At 51.9% G+C, this 21,891-nt stretch overlaps 1 protein-coding gene across 5 annotated transcripts in view; it reads right to left on the reverse strand.

The window, feature by feature from the left end:
* Positions 1-440: 440 nt before the first annotated feature.
* The window catches only part of Ptch1 (patched 1), a 66,854-nt gene continuing 45,403 nt past the window's right edge, over positions 441-21,891 (reverse strand). For all 5 annotated transcript variants that reach the window (XM_076836790.2, XM_076836788.2, XM_076836793.2 and 2 more), the window contains 9 exons: positions 18,601-18,743; positions 16,381-16,564; positions 14,644-14,924; positions 12,226-12,363; positions 9,249-9,391; positions 6,168-6,267; positions 5,452-5,706; positions 3,860-4,415; positions 441-3,279 (listed from right to left, as the gene is read on the reverse strand). In XM_076836790.2, the coding sequence (XP_076692905.1) occupies positions 3,861-4,415; positions 5,452-5,706; positions 6,168-6,267; positions 9,249-9,391; positions 12,226-12,363; positions 14,644-14,924; positions 16,381-16,564; positions 18,601-18,743 (1,799 nt within the window). In that variant the 3' untranslated portion in view covers positions 441-3,279; position 3,860. The remainder of the gene's footprint in view (positions 3,280-3,859; positions 4,416-5,451; positions 5,707-6,167; positions 6,268-9,248; positions 9,392-12,225; positions 12,364-14,643; positions 14,925-16,380; positions 16,565-18,600; positions 18,744-21,891) is intronic.

A 21,891-nucleotide genomic window follows, 5' to 3' on the forward strand; every position in this document is an offset into this window, starting at 1 on the left:
GCTCTGGGGGCTATCGGCTGGCCCCTCCCTCCAGCCTCAGTACAGGCCAGAGCAGTTTGGGCCTTGTGTGTTTCCCTGCCATTCCCTGGGTCCAGCTGGGCAGTGGGAGGCACTTCTGGCCCTATCCCCCCACCTTGCCTCTGATGCAAACCTGTCAAGAAGCACTCAGAGAAGACACTCGGCACCAGGTGCCCCCAGTCCCCCGTTACCAGCTGGGCTGCTCTGAAGTATGACACAGAAGGGATAATTCTTCAGAAGGGTCATTTAGTAACTTTGTTGGTGTCAGAGGATAAGAGCAGCACTGTCCCCACGATGTGGAACAAAAAATGAGTATCTGAGGAGGTTAGCAAGACGGAGCCACAGTAATCCGGGAGGGGCCCCAGACACCGACTGCCTGGTGAAGTGTTTCAGGGAAAGAAAACATTCTCTAAACAAAGACATAACCAACAAGTTATATTATTTTTTATTCATGTTAGACTTTCTATCAGTGTTTGAACATTAATATTTAGAGAGTTTGTACATTTTCACCTTCCGAGGTGAGAACCACCTAGGTCACAAGGGTAACTAACACGTGTGTCACGATCGCGGGAAAATCCACTCACCCTCACTCTCTTAACACTGTTAAAACATTTTCTTTTGCCTGGCCGTAATTTACAATGGAAAGTGTCCTCACTCACGTCTCAGCAAAGTTCCAGACATCTTGGATTCATCACATATAAATTCTTTAAAAATATACTTCTGTCAAAAGACTCGATGACTACTATGTACACTACAAAAATAAATTTTCATATAAATAAATTATATGGCATACTTTTATCTTTGTAATTGAAATGACACAAACTCATTTCCGCCCAAATCGGCAGACAAAGAGACCCAGTTTGAATATTAATTTCCTTTAAACTCCTTACGCTAAAACCTACCATGAGTCCTTAATGTAAATGTTATATACTCTGAACTATTTAACATTAGTAAGCACTCTATACAAATAAAAATTCTGTTCAAAAGTAAAACATAGCTGTAATAGTGTTTCCAATAGAAATAAAATCCCTGCATTTTTTTTTTGTTATAAACTGGCATGACAAACACTGTAGGAAAACATTCTTATGATACAAAATTATAAATATCAGCGAAGATTTTCTTTAAAAAAAAAAATTAAAACATCCAAATGAACAAACAAGACAGACAAGAAAGAGAGGAGAAAAAGAGAGAGAGAGAGAGAGAGAGAGAAAGAGAGAAATTCGCTTCCTGCCAGCCCTGAGTCCTGCTGTGGCCAGTGTGACCCCTGGAGAAAGTCCTATGTTGTACGGAAACCGAGTGCTGCTGGGTCCACCTGCTCCACACAAGCCAGGATGGGGAGTCGAGGGAGAAGCGCACCAGAGCATAGGGGTGGAGTTTTCTGGCAGAGCCGGTGCCAGGAGGGCAGACAGCGTGGCTGACGAACAGGCACCCACAAGTGCAGGGGGTGGCTGGGCCCTGGTGGCTTCCTATTAGTACCTTACAGTTTTTTGGCAAGTTCCAGGGTCTGAGGTCACTGTGCTGCTGTGCCCCCGGGCCTGTTGCCTTTCTCTGAAGGTTTTCCATGTGAAACGGGGGATAATGGGAGCTGTCACTTAGTTGCCCCCACAGTAGCTAAGGCTTCGGCCATGCGGGCACTTGGTCCTCTCCTTAGAGACAAGTGACTGTGCTGGTTTGCAGGGAGCCCTTTCCCGGACTCATGCTGGTCTCTGGCTACAGGGGCGAAAGGAAGCCCAGACCTCTGAGCCCGAGAACGGAGTCCACACAGACGCAGACCTTTCAAGAATAGCGTCCAGGGGGTAACCTGCCTCCGTCCACACCTGCAGGTCCCCTCAGTCCCACGTTACCAGGTGTGCGATCACACCTTCCTGCTCTTCAGTAAACGTCACACCGAAAAGACAGTGACCACAGAGCAGAGGGACACCGCGTTTTGACTGGTTTGGGAAGACTGCCCCCAACGTGGACATGGAGAGAAGGACCCTGAGAGCCCCTACCCCACAGGACTTCCGGCTCTTGTCACCAGATAGGACGCTCACGGTTTAGCTTTACAGAAGACCAAGGAAGCCCCAGCCAGCTGTTCCATTTTAGAAAGAGGGGGACTGTAAACTTCATCACAATGTTAATTTAAATCATAGGGACTCAAAGTGTCACCTCCGGATTTACTGTGGGCAGAAGAAACCCAACAGGTTTTCTACCTGTACCAGGGCCGTGGGGGGACTGTGTGTGTGTGTGTGTGTGTGTGTGTACATGTGCGGTGTGTGCTGATCACGAGAGGGCACAGTGCTACATGCTTTTCTAGAGTTCATGGAGGCTTGGCAAGGACCCACCATGAGGCCTGCTTCCTCACTCCTGACCAAGGGAGAGCACTGGGTCTACACCCTGAGGTTCCAGCGTCCATCACCAGGAGCACGAGGTGGGGCATCTGGAGGGCAACGTGACGGTAAGAGAGCCCGGCTTCTCCTGGACCGTCCCTGGAGAGTGTGGCGAAGCTCAAGGCCAGCCCTCCACCAGCACAGAGCCACGACGACAGCATGACCCCTCCAGCCTGACTGGGCAGAGCCCACTGAGCATTACAGATAGCGTTAGAAACAGACAAAAAAAAAAAAACAACCCCAAATCACAGTACAGTACATTGGGAAATCACACACGTGTTCACACACATGACCAAACAGAGAACCGCATACAACTACCCCTAGAGAAGCCACCAAGATTAACGTGCTTTCTTCATATCTGCTCATTAAACAACAACAAAAATTATCACGCATAGCGTGTTTGAAAGTTAACAGTAACATTCCATACTACCACAGGGTCGTGATATGCAAATTTAAAATATTTTAAAACAGGAACCTTTACAAAATAATCCTATTACATAAGCAATATTTGCATAGAATTATACAGGTAAATTATACAATATTTAAGCAGCAGCAACATATGCTGAACATTTAAGACTAAATTAAGCTTGGTTGTGGCACGGAGACCAATGTACAGAAAGGGAGGGGCCCCGAAGCCCCCCACCGCGGGGCAGGAGCGGGGAAGCCCCAGGCCACATTGCTTTACACCATTCCCTCTATATTACACATGTGTACACCTCTTAAATATTTATAGAAATATTTAACAAAATAATACAGTGGGTTACAGTAATGGCGAGCTGCTCTCCCGGTGGGGCGCGTCTCCATGACTCCAAGCAGCTGTCTTCAGGCAGTTCTGGAAGGGGCGGGGGCGGGGGTCCAATCTTTGGCCTCTTTGCTTCAGATTTTAATCACCCTTTAAAAGAAAACCAAAAAGGGCTGTCAAGGTGGTTATGGGACAGCGAGCGGCTGGGGAAGGGGCACAGGGGGCCGCGGGCTGGTCCCCATCCTTCCTTCATCGAGTGGCAGAACACAGGGATGTTTGCTCTGTGACGGCTCATGGAGCTGGGTATTCACGGCACACAGTCTGCCTAGATGATTAAGGATGGGTGTATCAGGACATTAAACGCACCTCCCATGAAAATTTGGCATTGTGATGGGACCCCATCTAAGCTAGGGCCACTGAGCACCTGCTAGGGCACCGTAATACCCACTGGCAAACAGGTAGAAGGTGGCTTCAGGGCCCTTGTCAAGCTGCGCTCATCCTTCACAGGATTGGGGAAGGACCCAGGGTGGAACTGGACTCTCTCCCCGGAGACGACAAACTTGTACACACTAGCCTTGCCTTGGGGTTGACAGGTCCCTGGGGTCCTGCTTGGGATACGCCAATGGCCAGGGGCCCCCGGAAGAGACAGCCTGAGGGTCCAGGTGCTTCTCTGCACCCCAGGCCCATGGCCAGTGCGCAAGGCCCGGCCACCTGTGTGGGCAGCACGCACCTCAGTTGGAGCTGCCTCCCCAGGGCCTCTCCTCACATTCCACGTCCTGCAGCTCAATGACTTCCACCTTCGAGTCCCTCCTCTCGCACCGGACGTGAAAAGGCACGTGGGGGTCCTCGAACAGCCCAGGGTCAGTCTCGGGGTAGCCCTCGTAGCCTGGGCAGAGACCCCCTCGGGGGTTCCGCCCAGGCCCGGGCCCAGGTACGGGCGGGGGATGCACGGCAACAGTCACAGAAGCAGAAGCCGTCACAGTGGTGATGGGCTGGCAGTAGCCGGGCACAGAGCTGCCCAAGGCAGTGGACGCTGGGTTCCGAGGGTTGTGAGAACGGGCCCCCCGGGGGCCGGAGCGGTCCCTATTGCTAGGGCCAGAATGCCCTTCAGTAGGAATTTCAAAAGCGTCTCTGCGCGGTCTGTAGGGGGGTGGCCGTAAGCCTTCTCTGGCAGGGTCCCTGCGGGTCTGCTGGCTTTGCTGTCCGGGGGGCAGGGAGCCCGAGTCCAGGTGAGGCTGCTGTCGAGGGTTCGAGGGTGGGTGATGCCTTGATTCAGGATGGACCACCTGCAGAGGGTGAGGACAGGTCAACACAGGCGGCAAGTGCCAACCCCAGGTTGGGCACTGCTCCCTCCAGACCCCTAACCGTCAGCCCCAGGGAGCCAATGGGGACCTTCTGCCTATGAGGGAAGCTCTTCACGCCCCTCCGGGATGTGGCAGGGGACGCGCTCTGGGATCCTGTTTCCAGGCTTGCCCTGACACAGTTGGCTGGACACAAGTGCAGGCTGCTCATAAATGCAGGGCTCCGGCGGGAGGCCGTCCCAGCTGCTTCCTCCAGCCCACCCGCCACCCCGCCCTGCCCAGTCCAGCCAGGCCCTGGGCTCCTCTCTTCTAAAAACTGCAAAGTATCGTCCAGCCCTGCCGGCCACAACACGGGCCGCAGGCAGGACTGTCCGCCCTGCACTGCCGGGTGTGGTAGTCATCAGAGACACGTGGTTATTTAAGTTTCAACGAACAGAAATGCAAAGTGCATTTCCTCGGTTACATGAGCCACATTTCAAGTGTCCCTCAGTCACGTGTGGCCAGCGGCTACGAGGCTGGAGAGCAGGGAGAGAGCACGTCCACCATCGCAGAAAGTTCTCTCGGGCAGGGCGGCTCTGTCCGCTTGTTAGGAGTCTGGTTTCTGGGTCTCTATACAAAGCACGGAGCAACACAGTGGCCACATCAATCAAAAGGACCGTGACCAACTTCAAAGTCCTTCAGCTTGTACCTATTTTTAGGCTCCTGCTGAACAAAACCAGATTCACACTGCAGCTCAGCAGGCATCGTCACGGGGGGCGAGGGCAGGACAATCGAGGTTATTGGGTTGGCCCCTCTCTCTTTCATGGAAGGGCTGCTCTGGCCTGGGCCTGGAATACCCATTTCCTGGCAGGATGGCAGGGGGCCTTGGTGGAGCAACACGAGTCTTGGAACCTTCCCGGGCTTCTGGAAGCTGAGCTCTGGGCCTGGGGCAGGGGCAAGGCCATCCTTGGGAGCACAGGGTGGGCCGAGGAACGCAGGAGGAGCTTGGGGCCTGGGAGACAGGGTTCCCGCGGCAACTTACGGTGGAGCGGGCGAAGACTGGGTTTTCTGTGGCTTCCACGATCACTCGGTGGGGACGACCCCCGGTGCCCTGCTGGGCCTCGTACTGTCGCAGCTCCTCACTGAGGCCGGACACCGTGGTCTGAGAGCTGTACTCCGAGTCGGAGGAATCAGACCCGTTGTTCGTGTGGCTGGGAGGCACCGCAAACCGGACAACACTCGGGGGTGGCTCAGGGGAGGGGGTGGGCAGCCGGTCCAGGCCGTGGGCAGGAGACACCTGTTTATGTGGGGATTCCACATGAAACGTGTGACTGTCTGTCTACTGCTGTGTGGTCTCAGAGCTCAAAGCATCGTGCGGGTGTCTGTCCCCTGCCCCGTGACCCACCCACCTCTCTGCCACATGGAGAACATGCAGGTCCCACGACTGCACTAGAAAGGTGACATGTGCACCCTTTACCGCCATTATGCCCCAACATCCACCTTGTGGATGGTCTTCATTTATACAGGGTCCTAAGCGGCCGGTGACTGATCAGCTGGCTTAAAACAAGGTCAGTCCTACACCCCCGCCCCCCCCCAAGCTATCACAATGGAAGAGGAGAAAGGCCATTGCTATTAGATGTTTACTGAAAAGGTAAGCAGTCTGCAAATGCACATGTACCTAAATATCTAAATTAACAGCGGAAGACCCGTGCTCAGGTGACCTGTGGGTTGGCCACTGCGCCCGGCATAATTACTGACCTCGGGATATGGTCCAAAGAAAGACAAAAGAACTGGAAGCAAAACCAGTCCATTGAGAACACCCAGGATGGTCAGGATCGCCAGGACTGCAAAGAAATACCTGGAAGACAGAGAGAAACAGCAACCTTCAGCGTGACAGAGGTCAGTCAGGCTACCCCTTCTGTCCCCAAATACCGCAGCACGCCAACACCCCAAATTAACAAACCCACCCCGCTGAAATGCGGCTACAAAAACCAGAGTTCAAATGCAACAGGAGGTTCGTTTTTTGTTTCTTTTCTTTTCTTTCTTTTTACCTTATGACTTTGAGGACTACATTCCACAACCCAAAGTGTTAGTTCGTTGAAGGGAAGGAAAAAAAAAATTAGTTTGTTAATTTGCTGAAATCTCAGGCATGTAATGTTATTTATGAATGTGTTACACAAACACAAAAATATGGCGTGTGAGCTGAATGGCTGAGCAAACTGAAAGCACAAACAATGCCGAGGGGCCCTGTGCGCGAAAACCCAGCAGAAGCAAACAAATGAAGCGAAGGGTGTAGAATTTAAACAATTTGGCCCGGGAGGAGAGGCAGCCGCTGCTGCAGGCAGCTAATCCACTGTGAAATGCTTCTGCCTCTTACGGCAGAATCTCTAATTAAGTCTCCAGTGGATCAGGTGAGGCTTTGCCTAGGCTTTCATTAATCAGAACTTTCTGCCTAGGATTCTGCGAGTTCCAGTTTTTACCAAACGGCTCCAACGGCACCCTCTTTAGAACACAGGAACCAGCTCTCCGCAAAGAAAACGCCGCCCATTCTGTGGGAGCGGGCATTGTGCTGGGTGAGGGCGCTCCACAATGGCGGGGCTGCGCTGCCGGCCAACCTTTTGTTGGACAATTTAGCATCTCTGAATACTCTTGTTTTGCGTCAGCCAATGCAAACATAAAGGCCACAGCACCATGGCTGAAGAGGAGCACGCACAAGCAGTTCTGCTTTCCCACCATTGAGGGCTAAGGTCTGGGGTCCTCCGCCGCACCCCAGGTGGACCCGCCAGCAGGAAAGGCTCCGAGGACGGACGAACGGACGGACGCTGGGCACAGCCCGAGGGCGCCCACTCCAGCAAGGATGCGTTTCTGGGACTAATGATTTCTAGGGCTTTGATGGAAGTGGGCTGGGGGTGGGGGAGAGTGGGTCAGGATGTTCTGGGCAGAGGGAGGGCAAGGTATGGAGCTGTTAATGGTCCGCTGGATCATAAAACGGGACAGGACCCCCCAACTCTGCCATGCCGATGCGTGTTTCAAAACCAGATGAAAGGGGAGAGGATCCCTATAAAAATACAAATACCTCACAGCTATTGTAAACACGAGAAACTTCTGAGCTACATTAGTAAGAGGCCGAGCCGCCCATGCCTCGCTCTAATGTAAACTGCGGGACGTTAGGCGGAGGCAGATATCAGCGGCGGGCATTAAGACATTTACATCCCATCCATTTAGCTGTAGCATAAACGGACCAATTAGATTCCTGACGGCTTCATGTATACAATGTCTGCTCACTTATTTGACCTCAGAGAGGGCTCTATCAGGCTAATCCATCCTGTGACGGGAAATGGGAAGCCCTCTTAAGTGTTTGAAACAGGAATCCGGAGGTCTCTGGACGGGAACAAGCAGCCCCTGGGATTCCACCCTTTAGGTCCCTCCCAACCTGGGGCTCACTTAGCACCCTGGCTGACTGTGATGCTCACAGGACCCCACTGCACCCTGCCCATCTCCCTGCTCCTCCTGGTCTTGAACCACCTGGGAATTGTTCTCTCTCCTCGAAGGCCCTAAGCCACACAGAAGGCTGTGGGTGGGGCCCGTGGCGCGCTCACTTAGGCAAAATGGCACTTGGGGGTTTTCACTGCCTCTGTGCTCAATGAGAAAGTAATTACGCAAAAGAAACTATTTGGCACGGGGCTTTTAGACCTTAAAGAGACAATGCTAATGTCTGAGTAAATGTATACTGAAGAAATGAAAGTCAAAGTCAAATTAACTGCTTAAAACAAAACAGGACCAAACCTTTATCTACGTTAGGCAACTATCTAGTTGGTATTGGCAAACACACATTTGCTAATTGGCTTGCCGAGGCTGTGTTGAGAAGGCCGGCGCGCATGGGCCTTGCCTGGGAGCTGGCCGGGAATGCAGATTCCACCCTTCCCTGCCCCCAAAGATCTCGTTGGCATTTCAAGAACCTCAGATGACTTAGAAGTGTACTTATGGTTCCAGGAAAGTGCTGGTCTACACGGAAACAGCTCTTGCCCCTCTGCTCACTCCAGTGTGAAACCAGAGTGAGCAAACAGTGGCTCATTCCAGGTGGGCTTTAGCTAAAACTCCTCGTTACCGCCCCGCCCCCCATACACGTGAGCGCACGGAGGCCCTCTGCAGACTGAGGCACCCCGAGCCAGTCGGTTCTCATACCGGGTTCTGCTGTGTCACCGTCCTTGTTCTGCACCTCTGTTCTCCTGGCTTTGCTACCTGACACTGTGGTTGCGTTAGGCCCAAGAGAAGCCACCTCACCAAGCTGCAATGGCGCCTCCTTCCCTGCAGATCTCCAGTTCCTCTCAGAGGGAAAACTCGCTCTACTTTCATGTCACTTCAGTCAACCAGAAAGAAAAAGCCTGCCTCCGGACCCCCAGAGAAGCACTCAAACCAGGCTCGGATGTCCACGGGGTGACACCAAAGTCACATGCTCACTGCTTCCTAAAGCTCAGTGGGGACTTGTATATGAGATCTGGGCACATTACCTTCACCTCTGGATGACCAGTCTAAGTATCTGTAAGTTTTCCTTTCAACAGTTTTGAAGGAGATGAAGTAAATTAAATGGGGTCAATTAATGGGAACCTCGGTTACCTGTGCAAACAGCCTCCACCTGGAGCTGCCTCTGCTGCTAGGCCCCTCCCCTCCCACGGGCTCTAGAAGAGAGCTTGTCTTTACACCCTTCACCATCAAGGCGGCTGGGCCCCGCCCGGTGCAGATGCTGCAGCCCCCAGGTGCAGGAAGGCAGGGCAACCAACAGCACAGAGCAAAGCCTGGTGGTTTTCCAGGTGAGGCTCCACTCGCACTCTCCCTTACCTGACGATGAAATCAAACTCAGACCCTGCAAGCATCAGGACTCCGAGCAGAGTGGACACGGCACCATCTAGAACGGGCGCGAACATGTGCTCCAGGGCAAGCACGGCCCTGCGGTTCTTATCGCCAATCGCTGTCAGAAAGGCCTGTGGGACGAGAAGGGTCCAGATGGTCAGGTTCCCAGACCACAGGTGGCAAACGCTTTGCTTTGTCTGAAATGCCGTGAGCTGCCTTTGGCCATCCCTGACACTCACTCCTCCGAGTTTACTGTTTGGCTCCAGGAGTGTTTAACCAGGGTGGCTTGAGCCTAGCCTTGATCTAGGCTCACACTACAATGTCCTGGTTCGGGGGTGGGGGTGGGGATTGGGGCACGTTCGCCTCGATGTAAATCTTGAACCAAACCAAACCAAAACCACACCAAAATGTGTGGGAACGTTTTCTTTCACTGCCCCTCCTCTGTAAGTGTGTGTCCCCCTGAAGGAGCTCACTGCTCACACGGAGGCCTCCAGTTTGAAAGCACCAGGTCTGGAGGGTGTTTTAGATGGTCAAGGTCTTGTTTCCCCAAGGGCTCAGTTCAGTGTCACAGGCAACTGGGTGCTGAATACATGTCCTCTCGTGATCATGCCAAGAGAACTGTCACTGTTTTAAACTGAGCACCACAAAGGCATGACAAAGAGGGACCAGACCTCCAGTTGGCCCGAGCCTGCCCCTGGGTACAGGGACACGTTCCTGCCGCCTATGTGTGTCTTGAGCTTCTCCAGGTCAGGACTGCTTGACCTGTACCACGTGGGACTGGGTAGAGCCAGTGTGATGTTAATCTGGTGGTTGGGGAACACGACCCAGGACCCTCTGAATGTGACTTAGGGATTATTCTTCCCTGCCTGCTCCCACAGCGGGACCCCAGCAGGGAGCCCTGTGCCTGGGACAAGTTTTCTCTCTGCTCAATGGTTTGGGCTGCTCTGGGATATTCCAAAAGAGAGCTCAGAGAGGGCCGGGAACCCTGTGGGGCATCCCCGTCCCTCAAATGCCCTGTGCAAGGACAAGGAGAGTCATTTTTTCTTAACAGATGAAGAAGCACAAGTATATACACTCATTCTATGAGTCTTATTCTCCCTAAAATGGGTTCTACTCTTTCCAGAGTTGGGAGAGACAGTGGGGTCAACACAGCTGCCTTCTGCTCTGTGCCATATCTGGACCATGACACCATTGCCACGTGTCTCCCGTGGCTCATAGTGAAATGCAGCAAAGTGAGAGGAACCGCCTACTTCTTTCAGGACTCTCGGGGAAGAAGCATCTTTGTTAAGTCTATTCTGTCATGTTATAAACCTTGTAAGAGCAGTAACTGTCTAAACAGTTTCACGTATAAGAACACCGTGTCCTGCCTGTAGACAGTGCTCTTGGAAAGGCTTTTGAGGAGGAGCAAAACAGTTTGAAGCCTGCAGTTTGCATTTCCAGGATAAAAATCGGTTCTGATTATTCTAGCACTCCTGTTTGCAATGCTAGCTCAAAGGCCGGGTCTTTCATTCCCAGCAGAATAAACGAATTACATGTAGATCTGTAACTCGTGTGCAAATGTTTCTCCTTTTTGAAAGAAAAGGGATTAGAATTACATGTTTTCTAAATTCTGGGCCGGCAGACTATCATTTAAAAGAAAGAGAAAAGCTGGGCACTGTGGCACAGTCCTGTAATCCCAGTGGCTCTGGAGGCTGAGGCAGGAGGATGGCAAGTTCAAAGCCAGCCGCAACAAAAAGCGAGGTGCTAAGCAACTCAGTGAGACCCTGTCTCTAAAGAAAACACAAAATAGGGCTGGGGATGTGGCTCAGTGGCCGAGTGCCCCCGAGTTCAATCCCTGGTACCCCCCACCAAAAAAAAAAAACTCTCTTTCCTCCAAGCTCCATGAAAAAATGGTAATTTTTTGTAGGCTCCAAATTCAGAGAATATCATTTTTATATTAGGAGCTTTTAATCAATAATTTCAACCAAACATTCCTTTTAAATATCAAAGTTGATAATCTCTGGGCTGCATAATAAAGGCCTTGAAAGATCAGAGATGGCACAGGTGGGAGACTTTGTGTGGACACGCACAAGCTGTGGGCCACAGTGCCATGGGATGCCTGCCACAGAACTGCAAAAGCAAAGCGAGAAGTGACGTGGTCCAAGTCCAGCGCTAGGTTTCCTGGCTGGGGCATTCCAAACCCACATCCTCACTCAGTGAATGCCCACCAATAGCACCAGAGGCCCAGGCTCTCATCACGTCTGCACACAGCCTTCTGAACGGTTCCCTGACCTGTGTACACCATGGGCTTATCTCTTGAACCAAACCAAAGACCCCTCTGAAGTTTGATTTCCTCCAACGAAATATTCACAAGCATCGGACGCATGGGGGCGGGATTTCCTGTTGACATCAAGGCTGGTTCTCTTACTTCCTGCCGTCGTGGATTTAAAGGCTGAGGGTGGTGGAGCGGGGTAGATATGGGTGGAAGAGCTAGCGCCGGAGTGTGGGGCACCGGGGCCTCTGCTCACAGGTCGAGGGTGGCTCCCTGGGCGCCAGCTCATCTCGCCTTCCATCAGGCGGTCCCCACCAAGCGGCCGGTGTGGTCTTGTTTCATCTCCACTTTATGACTATTTTAAAATTGGGTGCCGGCATGCCCACGCACACACTTGCACACACACTGCGTCCTGGGAACAAAACTGGCAGCTACCAGACCCAAGGTGATACCTATGACAGTCGACCACATCAAAAGAGCAGACTCCGCGGGGCTGGCTCTGACGCCAGTGCAGACACATCCCTCAGCTCAGGGCTCAGGTCCCCTGTGGGGCCCTCGTCCTCAGGCTTCCCCAGAGGGAAAGGGCTCCGACGTTTCAGCCCTGAGCCTGTCATGCGATGCAGGGCGAAAACATAAAGGACTCTACTTGGCCAGTAAAGGGGCTGGAGGAAACGGTCCCTTTCATCAAATTGTTGCTTAAACTTTCTCCCTTACCAAAGCCACGTGAACGGTGAACTCCACCCCGATGCCGACGGAGGCGATCAGGATGACCACAGGCACAGCGCTCAGCTTGATTCCAATGAGGCCCATCATGCCGAAGAGCTCCACCGTCATCAAAGCCAGGACCATCACCTTGGAGAAGGCACACAGCGAGCGATTAGGGTGGGGCACAGCACACACAGGTGTCCAACAGGGAGGGCGCAGAACTGAGGTGACCTCACTTCCCTGCAAGAGCAGGAAGACGCCTGTGGCCCACATGCCATCAAAGGACTGACTTGCTGTGACCTTGGACAAGGTCCTCCCTTCCTATTACTCTGCTGGGAAGGGAGGCCTTGGAACAGTCCCTTTGTAAGAAGGAGCATAATCGGCCCCGTTCAGTATGGTCACGCAAGTTGCTTTTCCAGTATACCTGTCGTACTGTCGTACAAGGCAAAAAACCATCAAAATGACTCCACTAGAGCCATCTGTGAAGAATTATGGCTGCACATTTTACATATATTGGCCCTCTGTTTCTGGTCTTCCTCATCTGTGGATTCGAATGGCCATGGATTGAAAATACTCTGGGGGGGAAACCCTGAACCTGTACTGAGCAGGCACGGAGGTTTTTCCTTGTCCTTACGCCCTAAGTAAGACACTGGAATAACTACAGTCAGCATTTACCTTGCATTAGGTACTAGATGCCATCTAAACGTGATCTAAGGCTTACAGAAAGTGCATAATAATATGCCATTTTATAAGACATATAGGTATCAATGGATTTGGGTGTCTGGGGGCGGGGTTCTGGAATCATCCCCAGGTAATGACTGTAGTTTACAACAAGGTCTTTTCTTCTGCTTTGATTTGTTTTTTAGTACCAGGGATAGAATCCAGGGGCACTTAAAAACCGAGCCACATCCCAGACCCCCCGACACACACCTTTTAAAAAAATTTTATTTAGAGACAGGATCTTGCCAAGTTGTTTAGGGCCTCACTGAGTTGCTGAGGTTGGCTTTGAACTTGGGATGCTCCTGCCTCAGCCTCCCAAGCTGCTGGGATTGCAGGCCACTGCGCCCAGCTTTCTGCTTTGATCTTAAGCACGGAAGCCATCCATCATCTCTCCGCCACGCCCCCCACCTCCTAGAGCCATGGCTTCTCTCTCTATCATCCCCCTGTGTGAAAGAGACAAGAACCTTCTATATGGTGTTAGGTCTGGAACGTCACAGGTGACACTTCTGAGTGACTGAGTTGAAACAGAGTTTGGAGTTGCCTGACCCTCCATCCTAGAGGGAGCTCCTGGGATGAAGGGATAAAAAATCCTGGAGGGTCAAAGCAGTCTGGCGGGGTTGGAGGGTGCACAGTGAAGATGCCTTGGCCTAGGTCAGGGGGAAGCCGGCAGCGGCGGGTGTGGGGCATGTCACGGGGCCGCTGCACTGTGAAGAGATGAGGAGCAACTGGGGTGGACAAGCAGACCCTTGAGTCTAAAGGAGCGGCTTCTAGCAGCCTTTTATCTCTCTTGTAAAAATGTGGGGGGGGGGGGGGAATGGAAAGAGCCGCGAGGCAGGTGCTGGAGTTTCTTGGGCCAAGGTTGGAAGAAAATACAAGTAAAACTCTCCCTGTATACAGAGGGCAGAGGCGGGAAGGCAGGCTCTTTCTTCTTGCGGGTGTGGTGGCGGGCAGAGGGGAAGGTCAGGGAAGAATAATGGAAGATGGACAACGTCCATGGCCTGAGTACTGTGAAAACATCTGCAGACTAAACATGTACCTTTTAATGTACCTGCTGCTGCCCAAACTTGTGCAGAAACAAAACCTGGTCTCTGTTTCCATAATTTTGGCATTTTAAAGGTTCTACTACACTCCATGGAATTTAAAGGCTGCCATGGTTTTATTGGACACTACATGAAACTCACTTCAAATCAGAAAGTACTTTGGAGAATGGCTGTCCTAAAAACAGGGTAGCAGTGGTGATGATCACTTCCCTGGGAGCTAAAACATACAGAAGTGCTTCAAAAGGCATCTTCCCTTGCTCGAACCGTGGCCCTGACCTCTTTATGTCTCCCTTTCATGTCAAACACAGAGGAGGAACTTCTGTGCTCCTTTAAGATGGGGGTCACAAAATGACACTGGTAGAATTAAGAAGAAAGAAAAATTTCTACTTCACAAATGCTCAGAGCTGAAACCAAAGGTGTGCTTAAAAAGGCCCCCATCTCGTATGCCCACGTTTTCAGGCTGCAATGCAGGGGACACAAGATTACGGCCATTAAAGGCCGTACCTCCACCATGAACCTCGCCACCTAGAGTAGAATAAATATATTCTGGATGATGCAATCGATACCCCACCTCCAAAGGGCCAGACATAAACACAACTTCCCGGCTGCAGAACGAGCTATGAGGAAAGGAATTTGACAGCCACAAAGACCCTTGTAATGAACTCACAATGATCCCAGCTGTCCAGGGGTTCAGCAGGAAGACCGCACACACGAAGAACGTGCAGGCCAGCACCACGCTGATGGCCAGCAGCAGCCAGTGACGCAGGCTGATGTACTGCTCCCAGAAGAGGAAGGGGTAGCCGTTGGGGTAGCTGGCGAGCCCCAGGCTCGTGAAGTTGTTGCAGATGGTTCTCACTTTTTCAATGGCTTCCACAAAGTCCGAGGTGTCTCGCAAGCCGTTGAGGTAGAAAGGAAACTGGGCGTATTCGATGGGCTCTGCAGCAGGGACTGGAGAGATAGGGTACCCAGTGAGGAAGGGCCGTGGTGAAGCGCCTGTCGTGCCACTGCATAGATGTGACACAGGAGAGAGGAGCTTTGCAGAAAACCATGCTCACAGCCCCTCTTTTTAACATAAAGGAGAAACAACATTTATCTTGGGCTCTTTATAATGCTCATATTTGGTTTAAAAAAAAATTTTTTTTTAAATTTTTTTCCTTTTTGCAGTGCTGGGGACTATACCCAAGGCCTCTTGCATGCTAGGCAAGTGCTCCATCATGGAGATGCTTTTTAACCAATAATTAACCTTCTTTGTTTTTTTTGGCGGATAGGATGGGCAAGGAGCCCATGATATGAGCATTCTTCAGCCCTCCACTGTAATCTTCCGGAAGCACTCGATCACTGTTTGTGAGGGGCCCAACACCTCAGGACTTCAATTTTGGGAATGCTTTTTGTCATACCGACACTCGTGAAGTCACCAAGTATAGACTGGTTTCCTCGATCGCTATGAGCACAAAATGACTCCGGGGTCATGCTTTGCTGAGAAAAATGCTCTGCTTTCTTACCCTTTAGCAATCCCACCAACTTACACCTCCCTTGCATCTTTGCTAATGCAATGCTAAGTCTTGGGCGACCGGGAAGAAACCCTCTTGCAACAAGCCTTTGGTTCCTGCCGCTGTGCACTGCAGACCCTCTGGGGTCATTCAGCTGACTTGCTGAACATGATTTGCCCTATTATAATCTCAACTATAAATTTTCATTAAGACAAGCCTTGGCTGCTTGCCACAAGACTCTGGGGTTTAGATACAGGGAAGCACAACCCGCTGGCTTCCCGGCCCTGCGAGCAGAGGACTCGTCTTCTTTCTCACGTCCTCTCTTGGCCCGATATCCGAAGCGCACACTGCTACTAATATCTCTAACGTAAATGCAAATTGAATCCACCAGAACCACCTTTCAAACTCTGGGCTGAGAGGTGAAAGGAAGAGGACACTGTTGTATACACTTCTCCGCTCTGGTTTAAACAGCTTTGACAGAGCACAGGTGCTTGGTGGCTTATAGGAATGACCCAACGTGCCAAAAATCCCTTCAACACCAGAGTTGACAAAGTTAAGATAAACATATAATCCCCGGCGATAAAACTCTGCAATAGTAAAATAACACTCAACCTGGAGGCGTCCCTGACGTTCACGGGAACAGCTGGCACTCTAGACCAAAGCCTGAGGAGTGTCTGAGAGTTAAGCTACAAAAGGAGATTAGAGACTCGTTTCCCAGCGTGCGCGAGCGTGGGTTGTATCCCATTACACATCCTCATCCGTCTCCCAGAGTTTTAAACTATAAGAAATATATTGTTCTATTTACACTTTTGAACCCTGGGTAGTGTCAACCGAGGGGGCTGCTGCCGAGCTTTGGGGAACGGGGCGAGGCGCCTCTGTGAGCTCCCAGGCCCCGTGGACGGCGTGCTACTTACTTCTCAGCCGTGTTTCTGGCATGTAGTCGGCTTTGTCGTGGACCCACTCGGGTCGGTGAGGCCGGATGTTGGCCTGGGAGGCAGCGTAGGCCACGGGGTCATTGCTGACCCACGCGGTCAGGTAGATGTAGAAAGCGCTGGGGTTGATGATGCCGTCCGCATCTACCAGGCGCTGCGTGGGCAACTGCAAGACAAGAATAGAGGCCTTCAGAGACGGGTGCGGGGTGGACGCGCTCCTGCCCGGAAACCCACGGGGCGCCACCGTGCATTTCCAACAAAGAACATGGCACCCAAGGAGAGAAGGTGTGCGGGTCCCACGGGAGCACGTGGGTTTCTCTCCAAACCCACTTACTGGAGAAGGCAATCCTCGGTTGTTTATAACACACACGGTCCTGCAGATGGCTCAGGAACCGGCTGAACCAATTAAATCTGAATGCTAAAAGGCTGTCTGCAGCCAAGGCGGGGAATGAACAATCTGGAGAAACATATTTATAGGAGGGGAAGGGGGGGAACCCTGGCAAGGATCCCCAAGCACGTCTGTGTGCAGTTAACCTCTGCTGTTAACACTGAAGGAAATGCCACCCAGTAAATGGAGGAGAGCTATAAAAATAAAACAACATCTGTATAAATTTTGCTAACACTAGCCTCCTATGACCCACGTATGCAAAAAAATGCCCGTCACCAGGGAGTGGAAGACCTGACACAGAGCCGCGGCCTTCTCGCTAATCTTATTTCTCAGACGTGGTCAGACCTAAGTGAGCCAGATCCCTGGGCCCAGCCAAGTCGCTCCCTCTATAGTGGATGTCACCGGCTCTGCTCAGGTCAAGGTGCTGCGAGACCCGTGTGTGTGTGTGTGTATGTGTGTGTGTGTGTGTGTGTGTTAGACACAGTGAAAAAAAATTTTTTTTTCCTGTTTGTTTTAGATTTCAGGCCTTGTTCCAATACTTTTGGTCTTTTTTAACAAAATGAAAAAAACCCAGTGACAGTAGTTCCTAGAGAAAGAGGGAAGGGAGAGAGTGTGGAGGAGAGGGAGAGAACTAGACTTCGGGGATCTGGATTCAATTAATCCACAGGATACGTAACAACTGCATGTCTTCAAACCGTCTCTGGAATTACACAGCACAGCTCCTGGCCGCCCTGCCTGAGGCATGCTTTCCTCCCTCCCAGGCAGAGGAAGTGATATCTGGAGGCCTGGCCCTGCCACATTTGTCCCACGGTGTCTCGGTCCCTAGTTCCACCCCAGCTCCCTGGGCACGTCCCTGTCCCTGCTATTGTCCCTCGGGCAGGCTCCTCTGCCCACACCCTTGTCAAGCCTGACAGCTCGCTGCACGCTGCTCTAGAGCGCCGACTTTCACACTCCATAATAACTCTGAACAATGTACTTTGTAAATCTGTCACCTTTCATGCCAGCAGAAAAGGAGAGACAGTAAACAGAGCTGCTAAGATCATTAGCATGACGCTTTCTGCCTCAAGGTGAAGCCAGCAAACTCCAAAGAGCAGAGGGAAGGGGCTCTGCGGATGGCAGGAGTGGTCCTGACCCTCCTGGACACACTCCGGTGCGCGCCTGAGGAGTCAGAAGGGATGTGCTGGGACCAAGAGTGCAAATGCACTGGGGCGGGCAGCAGCCACAGTGGCAAGTCCACGCGGATCCTGAGGAATACCCTCTGGAGGCCGCCATCGGTCTGTGCTCAGTGTCCAGGGCGGGGGTCCGGGTGACCCGAATGAATGAGGTATCAGAAACCCTCCAGTCCTTCCAGCCACCTCTCCAATCCTCTAAGCCATCCAGCCAACCCGAATTCTGCCCATTGCAATGACTGCTACCCAACAAACCCATCTGTCCAGGTCTGAATGCCAAAGTCTGAATGCCACTCTAGTATCCGTGGTCACAGGTACCAGAAGGGGGAAGGACACGTGGCCCAGCACTTCTAACCTGCCCTGTCTCCTGCTCTTTATTTTGCCAATTATAACTGTGCTGGGGGCCAACACCTGTCCCCACCTGACGGAGGAGGAAAATGAGATTCCCTGACCTGCCGGAGGCCACACCTTGAGCTGGTGGGATGAGGTAAGAATCAGAGCCCAATCGAGATGCTTCCTGCCAGTCCTCACGCCTCAGGTCCCCAGAGGGCACAGGCTGGGACCATGGAGTTCCAACCCATCTTCCCTGTGGTAGCTGAGCCATGCCTGCAGAGACTCCCTGGGAGGCCCTGAGGGCCGGAGTACCTGGCTGACGTCCACGGGCTTATCGCGGCTGCCGGTCTGCACGAGGAGCTTGTAGGCCAGGACCCCATCGTCTGATCCGTTTTTGTAATTGTTTGGCATGATTTTCCCAGTTTCCCAGTCACTGTCGAATGCATCCTGAAGTCCTAGAAAAGGCAAATGTGTGGAATGCATTACAACTCTTAGCCAGAAGCCCCCTGGTCCCAAGGAGGTGGGCCAAGGACAGCCAGCAGGACGGGGGACTCCACAGTCTGCCTTCTACTTCCGCTCAGACTACTGGGTGTTCATGAATGGACTGCAGGTGGCTTCGCTCATTCATTGGTCAGCAGGGGGGGAGAAAACACACGTTGTACCTTTAGAAAAACATAACTCTGCTTCTTCTCCCCCGTGACTATCCGAGAAAGCAAGAGAGGAGAGAAAAGACACGGGGCTCATTAGCTGGAGGTGAGCCAGGGTTCTTCAATGCAACCAGAAATTCTACGCAGAGGGGCAAAAACACATGCAAGTCCCAGCCTCAAACAGCAACTCAGCGGCTCCTGGAGCCCAGGGTGAGTGGACAGGACTGTCAATTCGATCCATCTGTTCGACTCGTGGAGCTAATACAAGCTGTGGGATCCGCTGCCAGGTTGTGTAAAGATCACAGCCAACACCTATTCCCTCCCCAGCGCTCTTCCTCTCTGCCACCCTTCCTTCCGAGGGGGTGTGGGGGACGGGGAAGGGAGGGGTCTCCTGCGCACAGGGAAATACCTCACAGGGTAAATTTGGATCAGATTGAGAACAGGAAGCCACAGGCCAGTACAAGGAGGCTCTGTGAGAACAGATGACAAACCGCAAGCCGGAGGGGAGGGGAAGGAGAGCGGTCTCTGGGCCTGGGGGATGGGTGAGCCCACCAGCCCACCACACACAGCTGGGCTTGGCCTCCATAATCAAAACCATCATTACAGACCTGACGGTCTGGCTACAGCTGTGAAGAGATAAGCGTGTTGGAAGAGAAAACAGGGCGCTGGTGACCCGGCCTTAGGGTCTGAGCCTTGGCTGGCATACAAGCTCGCCTCGGCTCCCACCCGCAGCTCCTCCCCAGTCACCTCCCAAGTAGAGCCAGGCCCCACAGCTCAGGAAACCTCGGCTTTTGAACAAGCCCTAGTGTATGGGTTAGGCGGAGATGGGGAGCAGGCAGCGGGTTTACTTCATTTCAGGACACGCCTTGGGTGGCTTCAAAGACCAAAAAAAAAAAAAAAAAAAAAAAAAAAATGGTTATGTGAGTGCGGGAATGGTTGTGCTCTTGGGGTTTGAAGTTTGGGGGGGTGGCTTATAGATTCCTTTTCCTCTGTTTTTAAAAACCAAACCCTCTTCCTGACCTGCTCTATGCACCGTTTTTATTTGAACAATTTGGGGATGAGGACGGGGGGCTCCACAGGGAAAGGAGGCCCTGTTATAAGGGGGTGGGCGTAGAGGACGCAGGCGAGACCACCGGGATGGCCACGCTCCCCACCTCCAGACAGACCGTCTCTCACAGGGAGGTGTGCACGCAAGTGGTACTGAACAGATGTCATTTTATGACCCAGAGGTTTTATTTTTGAAAAAATAAACAGGAGAGGAAAAACAACTGCTCCCCTCTCCCCCACCGCTTGACACCCCACTCCAAATAGGCAGGGTCTGTTTGTTGGGCCACAGTAGGATTTTCATCACTTCCTGACTTGGGTGGCATTTGACCCTGTCCCCGTGGACCTGTGACTCCTGGGAACCTGGGCCACCCCAGGTACACCATCGCTCCTCCCTGTTCAAGTCCAGTGACCTCCCTGGAGACAGGCCCCTGGGTTTCATCATCCCCACTTTACAGATAAGGAAACTGAGGCTTGGAAAGGTGGAAAACCCACAAGAGCCAATAGGGAGACAGTGCCAGAGCTATTCTTTGACCCCGAGGGAGTCAGCTTGACCCACTCATGGCAGAAACTACCCTGAACACACAGTGGTGCCCAGAAGTGTCTGGTGAAGGCGCGTCTGGCCGAGACGGGCAGAGCCAACTCCAGTACCAATGGCATCTGGTGGGGAATTTGGAGAGGCGGGATCCAAAACTTGGGAGCACATTTGTTAGATATATTTACACAGTCTTTTGAGGTCCCTTAGAGCAAAACCAAGAAGAAACACAGATCTGGGGAGGGCAACCCTGCTGGCCAGTTAGCTCAACTTGTTTCTACGGTGCGGATCCCTGGGGTACTGTGCTCATCAGTAGACTGGTGGTTCTAAGGTCCAAGACGTCACCAACTGTACAGCACTGTTAAGTCCTTTCATGATCAGTTTGATATTTTCTTTCTCTTTTTTGTTTTTGGTACCAGGGATTGTACTCAGGGGCACTTGACCACTGAGCCACACCCCAGCCCTATTTTGTATTTTATTTAGAGACAAGGTCTCACGAAGTTGCTTATTACCTCGCTTTTGCTGAGGCTGACTTTGAACTCGCTACCCTCCTGCCTCAGCCTCCTGAGCCACTGGGATTACAGGCATGGGGTACCATGCCTGGCTCAAAAATATTTTCTAGTATAAAGTTCGATATTTGGGACCTTAAATCATTAACCTAAACTTCACTTGCGGAATAAAAACAAATGCAATTTGGTTTTTATCTCCAATTCCACACCATTTACACGTATATTATGACACGAGAGATGATTTCCACATGGACCATTTTGTATTTTTAGGAGTAAAATCAAAGAACTATTGGAATGTTGATAAAGACTAATAAATGATACGGTTTGATTGGCAATTCCATAAAAAATCCAAGGCGGCGCCCTCCCATCACTTAAAAACTACACAAAAATGTTCGTAAGGAAAACTGACTCAAGGCTTTTGGGAAGGGAATGTTCAAAGACCCCAATCAGCCTCTCAACAGGTCCCCAAATCATCTCAGCAGCCAATGGACTCAGGCTCTGGTCATTTTGCAGCTGGGCCTCAGGAGGGTCAGACAGAGTTCCAGGGTGGCTGAGACCCTAACTGTGACCATGAATGGATCTCACCAGGCCTAGCTGGGAGCTGTCCACCCAGCAACCAAAACGTGATTCACATGTACCTTCAAGAAAAAGGATTCCAAGTTGGAAAGCATTAGGTCTCTCACAGGATGGAAGTAACGAGATCACCTGCAGCTCTGAGGTGGAGGGCCAGCCTCTGTGCTGCCCAGTGACTAGCAGGGCCTAGCACACCAGAGCGAGCCCCAAAGCTATGGTGGAGGACCCTGGGACACCTTCCTCTGTCCAGAGCCTGGCAGTACACAGCAGATGTCTTTTGTCATTTGTGGCAATT

Source organism: Callospermophilus lateralis, chromosome 17, assembly GCF_048772815.1.
Source record: "Callospermophilus lateralis isolate mCalLat2 chromosome 17, mCalLat2.hap1, whole genome shotgun sequence".
In the NCBI taxonomy this organism is placed as follows: Eukaryota; Metazoa; Chordata; class Mammalia; order Rodentia; family Sciuridae; genus Callospermophilus; species Callospermophilus lateralis.